The sequence below is a fragment of the Rutidosis leptorrhynchoides genome, chromosome 9 (assembly GCF_046630445.1).
Source record: "Rutidosis leptorrhynchoides isolate AG116_Rl617_1_P2 chromosome 9, CSIRO_AGI_Rlap_v1, whole genome shotgun sequence".
NCBI classification, from domain to species: domain Eukaryota; kingdom Viridiplantae; phylum Streptophyta; class Magnoliopsida; order Asterales; family Asteraceae; genus Rutidosis; species Rutidosis leptorrhynchoides.
In genome coordinates this window covers 363,062,709-363,075,014 of record NC_092341.1, presented here as the reverse complement: position 1 = coordinate 363,075,014, position 12,306 = coordinate 363,062,709, and the positions used below count along the sequence as shown (strand labels likewise).

At 31.4% G+C, this 12,306-nt stretch overlaps 1 protein-coding gene across 1 annotated transcript; it reads right to left on the bottom strand.

The window, feature by feature from the left end:
• Positions 1-6,443: 6,443 nt before the first annotated feature.
• On the bottom strand, positions 6,444-6,952 carry LOC139869260 (uncharacterized). The gene is made up of 2 exons (XM_071857577.1): positions 6,781-6,952; positions 6,444-6,724 (listed from the first exon to the last, which is right to left on the bottom strand). Exons 1-2 carry the CDS (start codon positions 6,950-6,952, stop codon positions 6,444-6,446), a joined length of 453 nt encoding a protein of 150 aa, XP_071713678.1.
• Between the last annotated feature and the right edge of the window lie 5,354 nt (positions 6,953-12,306).

The window sequence follows — 12,306 nt, the reverse complement described above, 5'->3', positions numbered from 1 at the left end:
GATTAACGGTTAATAGTGACAGCTAATCCGGCAATACCTGACTCAGAGGACCGGACAGTGCCAGGGGTAAGAGTTTCGGGGTTTAGGCCTGATACTAGGATGAGAGATGTTCGGAGACGGCGAGGTTCTCATGAACCACGGGATGAGGATGATCCCACCACATAGGGACGGTCTACTGACACCCGCCAACACTCATCAGTAGGAGAGGGGGATCAGCCGCGCTTTCCACCATACCATTATCATATGGGACACCTGCCAGACGTGAGAGTTGGTTTGCTCAGCATGCTATCTTTCAGAACCTGGATCACTTTACACATCACGCAGGCAGACACATTAATGTCCCGCCATATCCTCATGAGTATCCAGTGATGGTCACCCACAGAGATCCTAGAGGTGTAGGCCCGAACCACCAGTATTAAGGACCCCCATCTCCACCTCGGCATCATTACACACAGCATACAGTCGTCCCATCTCCTCCAAGGGAACAGAGCACAGGGTCGCGGATTTTGTCAACAACCTGTTTGACACATCCCACATGAGCACTCACAGAGATACATCCACCGACGCTCAGGCTTCCACATGGGATCAGGCTGTAAGCCGATAACCACAGGGGAGTACTACGTCTTCACCACTTTTTCAATAGAATATACGCAAACTTCTATACCACTTTAAAAACTAAGTGTGGGATTGGCAACCCCATCAACTTAAAATCTTTAATAACAAAACGCCTCTTTCAAAACCTAAAGTGTGGGATACGTCGTATCCTTAACATTGAGGACAATGTTATTTTAAAGTGTGGGGTAGCAAATGTTGCACATAATGATTCTTGTAAAACCCTCAAGTGTTTCTAAACTAAATTTTTCACAAAATTTAAAACTTTATGAACTATAAAACACTAAGGATTACAAAATTCTATAAAAGATCAAAAAGTTTTTGCTACAGAATAGACAAAAGAGTAAAACAAGGTTAAAAACTTTTTGCGAAAATCAAACCAAATTTTCCAAAAGAACATTGCATAACGAAAGACGCGATTTGACCCATTATAATTGTTGTGAGGCACCCCCAAATAAGACTTTATAAGCACTCATTTTTAGTGCTTCACTATACTTTCGTTGAGCCAGCCGATGTTAACATTTCGGAATCAGAACTTGCCCTTGATCTACATTTCGAAATCACACATTTTGACGAGAATGACTAAGTTAGAACCTCGACTATTCGTGAAAATAATAACATCCCCTATTACACACTTGCATTCCCATCTCCATTCTACAATTCCATCCACCACTACCTATCCATCATATTCTCTTCATAAAGAAATAATTCCCGACGAAATCATTCGTTTCAGGAAATTCTCTATAAGACCGCATTAGAATATGCGAGCATCCAAAGCCAACTATCAAAGAAGACTGCCAATGAAAGGAGATCTCGAAGAGAAAAGCGAAAGATGCTTGACAAAAAAAACATATTTTGATGAATAAAGGTTCTGAAAAAAGGAGCAGAACCAAAAAAGATTCGAGAAGAATAACTCCCGGGAGTCAGAAAGAAGGATGCTCACCTTGAAATTCCTGACAAAAAGCTGAAAGGATCATCGAAATTCGATCTTTCAAAGAAACTCCTATCGATCAAAACCCTTCGCACCCCAGAAACCTCTAAATTAGCATCTCTTCATGATACAAGCTGAGACCATAACTGAAAGTTCTCTTAAATAAGTGATGAAGATTTGAGTCTTGATCAAGCCTATGACGAAGAATGTGAGCATGACTGGCTAAGAGCGATTTCATTTCTTAGAACTATAGGACACCCTAAACATTTTAGTGAGGTGAGTGACCCGAGTAAGATAGCCTCAGTTATGTAACCTCCTCTCATGCTTGCGGAAAAGGGTTTGAGAAAAATAAAAAGAATAAAACTACGTTTTTGCTCCCCCGTCTTGCAAAACAAAGATCACTTGATCACTACGAATAAAAGTTTTCGGTGTTTAAAGCTTGAAAGTTTGCTTGAGGACAAGCAAAGTCTAAGTGTGAGATATTTTATATCGGCTAAAAAGTCATGTTTTTACCCCCGATATTGAGTTCCAAAAACATAAAGTTCAAAACTTTGTCGGAAAAATAATCGTTTTTCGGTTAAATTTGTAGATAAAGTAATTACAAGGACGATGCAAAAAGAATCAAGAGAAACGGAGCTAAAACGAAGATTCTAGAGCGAAAACGGTGAAAGACAAAAAATCAAGTTACGATCCAGTAAAATCAGCTGACCAGGCAAGCCAAACGGCCTGCCAAATGGCCCGCCAAATGACTTGCCTGGCTCACAAACGGCCTGCCACACGTCCAAGTTAAACGGCCCTTGCAAACGACTTGGTCTGGCAAACGGCCCCTGCAAACGGCCTGCCAAACGGCCTGCCAGCCGTTTGCAGGGAAATTCCAAGTCTATTTAAAGGCTTTTTGTCATCCAATTTCAACACACCTCTCCTCACTCTCTCACTATAATACACTTTCTCTCACTAGGGCTTTCAAGGCCTTCTCACATCCGAGCAGAAAATTAAGTACCCGGAGGCGAACGCCGAAGATTGTAATAGGAGTGGTCTAGAGGATGTCAGTAACGCTTTCCTTAATTTAATAAAGTTATCTTGTTATCTTAAGTTGCTTTCATCTTACATGCCTATCTATCTATTACAAATGTTTATTATATGTTGAATAATTTATCTGAAACTTATCTTATTGTTATGCTAAAACCTTGACGGTTTAGAAGTTTAATTTACGGATCACCCTTTCCTCTTATTCACATGGCTATAACCTAGTATTAGGACATGATCAACCCTAGGATACTAGGTAAGTAGTTATGTGTGCTTAACGTCACAATAGGGATATAGTACATACGTACGGATAACCATTTATTCGTCAAAGAAGAGCTGCCCATTTAGGTTGCGATTAGAGTAGGCAATATAGAGTTCAGTGAACACTGAATTGCTCAGAAGCATGATTCGCGTCAGAAGCAATTTTCTTGAGATATTGTAAGATGATCCGGGGTTGAGTAAGTGATCACAAAGGAGAGACTTCTAATCCAATTAGCAGTACCTTAGAATATCTAAGATTGCACATCTGTTAATGTTAAGGCATAGTGTAGTATTAAGTGGTGGAATATTGCTTTAGTTAGACCAACTAAGATTAAGAAAAGCTGAGACTTTTCTTTAGGGATATACCACTTTGTTCATGTACCTAGGATTCTATCCATAAGGTCATTTAAAACCCTATAAGGTTAACGTTAGGAGTAGGGATATCCGTCTTAGCCAGAATCTTCAAAGCCTAAACTCATAGTGACAAATCAGTTAGGTTCATAGTCCAGTTGATTGAGGTTTAGGGTTTATTCTAGGAAGTTAAACTTTTGTGATAGTTTTCCATCAGAATTCTATTCTCCATACCTATGTATCTCTATCTTTATAGTTAAATTATAGTATTAGTAGTTAATCTTAATCTATCACCTCTTGTCACTAGGGTTAACTATAGAGGCACTTTTATCCCACGTTACTGAGCAAACATACAAAAATATAAAACTGAGTTATATTTACCACTTACTCGTTAAAAGGAAGACAAGTAGGTGAGTTATAGCTAGGGAACTCCAGCTAAATATAAATGATAAAATCGTTACTCTCTTTTGGTAGCTAATTCTGACGTGTTGTGACCTAACGACACCGCACAAATAAAACCGTCCGTTTTGACCATATCAATAACATATACATAAACTGATTCAGAACATATACATAAACTGATTCATTACAATGTCAGAACAAAATATATATATAATCCTAGCAAAAGGAGGAGATACATAAGAACATATACATAATTCATATCCACATAATTAACATCAGAATAGATATATATTTCATATCCACATAATTAATATCAGAACAGTAGAATAGATACATAAGAACTGAATCATAATTAATAAAATCAGATAATTATTAATTAACATCAAGTGAGACATCATTATAAACAAAATCATAATTAACAAAATCAGATACATTATTAACATCAGAACATGTACATTACAAAATTATAAACGGATGTGCAATTAACATAACAGTGGTTTAGAAACAGAGATATTAGAAGAGTGATAGAGAAACAGAAGAAATTATGAAATTGATATTACCTGGAGAAATTTTTGATGCCCAGGAGAAATTGTTGATGTTGATTTAAGTCGCATAAATTGAGTTCTGGAGTTGAAAAGCCCTTTTATAATGACATAAATTAGCCGCCCTAGTTCTAGCGGCCCAATTTTTTCCAACAGACCCCTTGCCCGCAGATTTTTTGCTGAACCCAATGAGGCGCACGCCTCTCAATTGAACCACCTCAGCCCAATGAGGCATACGTTTTATAATTACCATTGAGGCATACGTATTGAAACAGAATTTTAGAAAAATGTACTGAGGTGCGCCTTGAGGCGTACGCCTCGACCGTTTATTAAAACCATGAGTAAAGCAGTAAAGCTAGAGGATACAACATTAAAGTTAGAGGAAGCATGAAGGATAATGATTAACTCAAATGAGTTGTTGATGAAAGTGTTAGAACCTGTGGAATGTTGCAGACAGGGTAATTTAATGATTCTTCCGTCTGGTACACATTGATTGAAAATTGATTGAAAGTAGAAATCAATCATCCATGAAATGCCTGAAAACAACAAGACACGAAATGAAGAAAATACAAAGGAAATGTCAATACTGATGTACATTCTGTATATGGGAAGAAATTTTTGCGATTACAAACTCCTAAAAGCACCATTGAATTAAGCTCTACCTGCTGATTCAGTCTATGTGCAGCTACAGAACCATTATTTCCTTCAACCATTTGGATAATTGCATTGCCATTAGTATAGAGGTGGCTTCTTTTAACCAAAGCTTCCTAATTTGCTGACCTATCATCGATTACCATGCTCGTTCTTTGATGATAGTTCATGTCTTGAAAAATATGAACATTTAAAAAAGATACTTTATGATGAATGTTATTATTTTGCCGGTAAAACCCTCGAAGAAAAAAATGAAAACATTCAATGCATTGAATGTTTTGATTCTGAGTTTTTTTTAAGGGGTTAGAAATTAGGTGGTTAAAAATTGGGGTTTAGCTATTAGGGTTTAGAAATTAAGATTTTGGGTTTAGAAATTAGGGTTTTGGGTTTAGAAATTACGGTTTGGGGTTTAGAAATTAGGGTTTAGATTGAATATTTTAACAAGAACGGTTTAGAGTTTAGGGTTTAGGATTTAGGGTTTTGGGTTTAGGGACTAAATCCAAAACACTAAACCCTAAACTCTAAATCGGGCTAAATTTCGAAAAAAAAATACTTCACACTAAATGAAAACAAAATGATGCAAATAAACTCTGAATCAAAATATTCAATGCATTGAATGTTTTCATTTTTTTCGAGTGTTTTATCGTCAAAATAATTACATTCATCACAAAGTATCTTTTTTAAATGTTCTTATTTTCATCTAAACTTGATGCATGAAAAAAAAATGAAAAAAAAATGAAAAAAATTTATTTCCCCCCAAAAAAGTGCTTCCCTCTTGATTATGACCCTATATATATATATATATATATATATATATATATATATATATATATATATATATATATATATATATATATATACATACTAGGTAAGGAGCCCGTGTGTTGCACGATGGTTTTATATTATTAAAAAAAATTGTGTATGTATAATATATTAATAACATAACATTAAAAAATAGATTATGTTTCTTCAATGTGATAAGAATGAATCATATTTAAAAAATAGCTTATACTTAATGGATCTTATAATAAGGAAACATAGTTCAAATTGTTAACAAAAATAAAATTTAACATACATAATACTTGATACATATCATACAAATGAAAATCATTTAAAACATTTCTTCAATAAAGTCTATAAGTGTTGCAAGACTTCTTTGTATACAACATTTTTTTTGTGTTGGATAGTTTGTTATCCTTGTCTAAGATTAATATCTTTATTCCTTGCCGATTTGTAACCCGAGATAGTGCAACGTATAGTTTTCCATGACTAAAGACCAGTTTTGGAAGAAATAAACCGACACGCGATAGTGATTGTCCTTGACTTTTATTGATTGACATTGAAAAGCACACCGATAATGGATATTGTCTTCTTTGTAATCTAAAAGGTATTCTCTTTTCCGACGGTACGATAAGCATACGTGATACAGCTGTTATGTTCCCCACGTTAGTCCCGGTTAAAATTTTTGCTTTTATGATTTTTTTTTCCCCTAAGTGAACAACTTGTAAACGTGTACCGTTACATAGACCTCCTGAATGATCAATATTTCGAAGTAACATAACGGGTACACCAACTTTGAGCCTCAGATTGTGCTTTGATAAGCCACCAACTTCAATACTATTTAGGAAATTGGTAGTGTATAGTTCATAATTAAAGTCAGCGTCTCTCTATGACGGACATATACTGTCTGAGCACAAATATGACCTTTCTTCACCTTCCAGAGACTCCATCATTTTATCATTAATGATGTTAACAACTTCATTAGTTGGAGCAAGAATTGCACGTTGCTGATAATACTCTAAATTACCAAGATTAAGAAGATATTCTGGATAAATAGTTGAGATGATCGAACCAATTGGATCATCCGCATCTGTTATCAAAAGATCTTGTGGAATTTCAATATCAAAAACTCCGTCTTCAGATTCACAGACATTACCGTTGCCTATGTCTAGTATCCGTGAGCAAAATTTTTAGTATCGACATCGTTTAAAGTCATTTGAAGACCACATAATCTCATGTTAACTGTAAGTTTTAAAACAGAAACATGATCCCACAAATAAGAAGAATTTAGAGATGCAGCTACTATATCTTCTCTTTTACCTTTTTGAATAACAGGTAATATTTGTCTGAAATCACCACCAAAGACAACAATTTTACCCCCAAACAGGGTATCCATGCTATCAGGATTGTCTTAATGACATATATCACGAAACGAATGTGACAACCCGGAAATTTCCGACCAAATTTAAACTTTAATCTTTATATGTTTCCGACACGATAAGCAAAGTTTGTTAAGTTAAGTCTCGAGAATTTTAAACTGTGTTCATACATTCATTTAACCTCGACCAAATTCCGGCGATTCACGAACCATTACAAAAGTGAATATGATTATATATATATATATATATATATATATATATATATATATATATATATATATATATATATATATATATATATATATACACGTATATATATTATAACTTGAGAATGCTAACAATGTATTAAACGTATAATACTTTACATGAACGTATTTGTTTCAATATGATTGTCGATGGAATTAGAAGATAATATCAAATGATTGATTTATCAGATACATTGTATGATTACGAGTCTCTGTTGAGAGGTCCACTTTGATTTAGGAAACCTTTACTTTTTATCGGTATTCGGAATAATTGGTAAAGTGATTTACATGTAAGAACAAAAGTGTCAATTAACGAAAACTAGACAAAGGTTAGTGGAGATCTCTGTTTGATTTCCAATTCATGTTTTACCATAGATTCCTCGTTATTTTGATAAGGTAACTATTTAACTCTCATATTATTTAATGTGAAAGTGAAGGTTAGTTAATATAGATAGTTTAGAGAACGGATAGTGGCAGGTTAAGTAAATCAACGTTTACTTTAAAATGATTTCATACCTTGGATTAACTATTAGACTTTACTTTCCAATTCACTATTAAACTGTAAGATAAAAACTTAAAACTCGTTATGAGTTACATATGATTTTACTTTCTTAAAAACGTTTTATGAAATAATGATTTATATTTCAATCTTTAAATCAAATGAGTTTTAATATAATTAGTTTCATATTATATTATTAAAATATTTCAAATATATATAAGATATACAAATTTATATATTCTTAAATAATAATATAACGTGGTAAAATGTTATATTTATTTACTGTAATAAAGATTTTAAATAATATTAAATATATTTTCGAATGTCAATATGTATACTTCATAATGTAATGAAATATATTAATGAAAAACATTTTGATTATATTATTTTCTTATAATAAAGAATTTATATATATTATTTTAGTAAATAACGAGACATTGATTTGTAGAAGCAAATGACCAAAACACTCGATTACTCAAGTTACATCTAGAATGATATAGTTTGTTGTTGATTTAAGCCTACTTACTAATAATGGTACACGTCACGAAACATAAAGTATCAGTTTTCTAAACAAACAAAAGTGCGTTTGAGAAACCGGAACCGGCACATAGATCGTGTGTCAACGTACGAGTCATTGGAACAAAAATTATAATTTAACTATGCATGTAAATATAATATAATATATAATTAATTATATAAATTAAATATATTATATATATATTATTAATAAAAACCGTCAGCACAAAAGAACAAGCGAATATGAGCTGTATGTCAAGGCCATGCGATCGCATGGTCATGAAGACTAAACCCCATGCGATCGCATGGGTGTGGATGGTGGGTGAAGTGCTATAAAATCGAGTGAATTCGTTTTTGTTCAATCACAATTTAATTCACTCTTTATCTCTCTATCTGATATATGTAATCCGTATATATTTATAATTATATTTATATTATTATTATTAATAACTCCAATATTAGTATTAGTAGTATTAGGTAGCGTTATTAATATTATACATAAAATACTACGACGAGGTTCTGCTCGCATGATTTCAAAACTGTTTTTCGAGAGGGATAGAATTAAGGAAATTATGGGTTATAGCTTTGAAGGTTATGGGTAATGTTCATGGGTATGCTCGTGAGGTTAATCTAGTGTTTATCATCTCCGTTGTGTCTACATACTTTCCTACAATATTGAATCTCAATATTGATACGTGAGCACTCATAACTTAACTTTTATATATTAATAGTATTCCTGACTAGTGCTCGAGTAAAAATGATTATGCATGCTTGTATACTTATTATTGTCGTTAAATAGTTTACGAGATTATGAATTTAATATATATGAGATTAAGATAAGGTATATGATATGTATGTCGTTGGAAAGCTGGCGAAAAATTAATAACTTTTCATTTAGATAGCGAATGGTTTCGATGAACGGATTAGAAATTATAGTCAACTGAATTTTAGTATTATTGTTAAAATGATTATTATTACTATCGTCGTTATTATCATTGTTATTATTATTATTATCTAATTATTATTATTATTATTATTATTATTATTATTATTATTATTATTATTATTATTATTATTATTATTATTATTATCATTATTAATATAAGTATTATTATTAAAAATTGTTATTGTCATTATTATTATTATTATTATTATGGTTATCATTAAAAATTATTATTTATATTATCATTATTATTATTATAATTATTAGTATTATCATAAATATTATTATAATACTTATTAGTATTATTATCATTAACACTAATATTAGTATCATCTAAATATTATGATTGCTATTATTATCATTATTATGAATATGAATGCGATATAAAAGAGTACTAAAATCTATTAAATGAATCGATTAGGAAATAATGAATACAAGTATCATGATGAAATAAAAATATTGTAAGTTATTGATTTAGATAAAAATATCATATTCATTATTTTTTATCATTATTATTATTATTAAAAGTATTATTAATATTAAAACTATCATTTTTACTAAAATTATTATTTTTAATAGAAATATATTTGTTATTATAAATTATCATTTTATCATAATTAATATCATTTTTAGTAAATATAAATATTGTTATTTTTATTAGTAGAACAATAATAAATATTATTATTACAAAATAATACAAATTTTACTTATTATTATTCTTATCAATATTATTTTACCAAATAAATATGTGATACAAAGATATTTTTACCACACGTAATATAATTACATTAAAATTACATACCACTATATTTTTATGATATTAAGTGAACTTTATGAATTTTATTATTTAAAATATATAAAAAGTATATTTTTATCATATATAAATTTAAAATATAAATTTTTATTAACAAATGACTTTTATTATTTACATTAATAAAATCTGATAAATATATTTAAATATATATAAAACAACTATATTAAAGTTATATAATAATCATGTATAGATTTTGGAAGTCATTTTGGGTCAAGCTGACTTTTGTTGACTTTTGCATATTAGACCCGAGCATTAGGATTGTGATACACTACGACTTGACCTAAATTGTTAGACAGATATTGACCAACATATAAATATATATACTTAATATAGGTTCGTGAATTCGAGGCTAACCCTGCACTTGTTCAGTGCCGTCATATGCATAATTGCTACGAAATACAGTATTGTGAGTTTCATTACTCCCCTTTTAAATACTTTTGCAATATATATTTTTGGGACTGAGAATACATGCGCTTTAATAAATGTTTGACGAAATAGACACAAGTAATCGAAACTACATTATATGGTTGAATGAATCGAAACCGAATATGCCCCTTTTAGCCTGGTAATCTAAGAATTAGGGAACTGGCCCCTAATTGACGTGAATCCTAAAGATAGATCTATGGGCCTAACAAACCCCATCCGAGGTACGGATGCTTTAGTACTTCGACTTATTAATATACAGACGGGAGGATTCTGTTTTGGGGATATTCTATATGCATCTTGTTAATGTCGGTTACCAGGTGTTCACCATATGAATGATTTTACCTTAATGCAGACGAGAGGATTCTGCTTGAGGATTATGTTATAAAAAGAAAATCTTGTGGTCTATTAAAAATTATGGAATTGATTATTATGATAAACTTATGAACTCACCAACCTTTTGGTTGACATTTTTAAGCATGTTTATTCTCAGGTATTAAAGAAATCTTCTGCTGTGCATTAGCTCATTTTAAAGATATTACTTGAAGTCATTCATGGCATATTTCAAAAGACGTTGCATTCAAGTCGTTGAGTTTAATAAAGATTATAATTAAAGTAAATGACAGATTAGGTCAATTAAAGTTTGGATATTATGAAATAGTATGCATGCCTGTCAACTTTCGATGAAATGAAAGTTTATCTTTTAAAAACGAATGCAATATTTGTAAAATGTATCATATAGAGGTCAAATACCTCGCGATGTAATCATATGTTATTGTATTCGTCCTTATGGATTAGGACGGGTCATCTCAACGAACGATCAAGTGCTTCAACGCATATCCGTTTAACCATCGGTGCCTCATCCCAAATAATAAGTTTTGCCCTCCTAATGAGCTCACCCAATTTGTTGTCTGGAGTAATACTACAAAATGACTCATCTGTAGGATGAAGGGGTATGTGAAAATGTGAATGAGCCGTCCGACCTCCAGATAACAACAAAGTTGATATCCCACTTGATGCAACATTTAAAACAATTTCTCCTTTACTGCGTAATGCAGTGAGAGTGTTTTCCAAAGGAAGGTTGTTCCAGTACTACCATAACCATACAAAAAGAACACAACTCTTTTACCCTGATCAACTGCTTTTATTATTTGATCGTATGCAGACTTTTGTTCAGATGTTAACTTTGTAATGAAATCCGAATGTTCATTTGAAAGTGTACTTTTGTCGTAGGAGAGCTCATCTATAATAAGATGGTTTTCAGAAATATTCATTGTATTATATGATGAGAAAGTCATTGAACTAAAATTTCTCAATGAACTACTATTACGTTGAAGTAATTTTTCAATCTCCTGTAAACTTGATTTAAACTTGTAGTCATGTATTTAACAAACTGAAGATTATAAATAAATGCACACTTATTGTAGTCATATATGGTCTAGCTCAATGATTAGGGATCAATTATATTAGTTGACTTGTTTTGGGAAGTGCTACTAAATTTGAGAAATCAGTAATAACATGTAATAAATAAAACAGAATTGTATATTATGTGAGCAAGATAATGTGTTATAAAGTGGTTGAGTTTATTTAAACATGTAGTGATTTATTATGAAAGTACCAAAGACAAATAAATGCACACTTTTATGAATGTAGTCATTTATTAGGCAAATGATTGAGTTACAATTATAGTTATATACTATTTATGAAAACTGCTTTAAATAAATATAAACTGCATAATTTTTAAGTCAATATATAATGTAATTAAATTGAACATAATTATATTATTCAAATAATGTTGTGAAATTAAAAGAAACTGGAGTAAATATTTTTGTAATAATGTACCGTTGTCTGAAATCAACAATTTGCGGGTGATCAGTGTCTATCAAAAGATTAGTGTTTTTCCAATCGGTAGACACGGAGAGCTTGTCTGC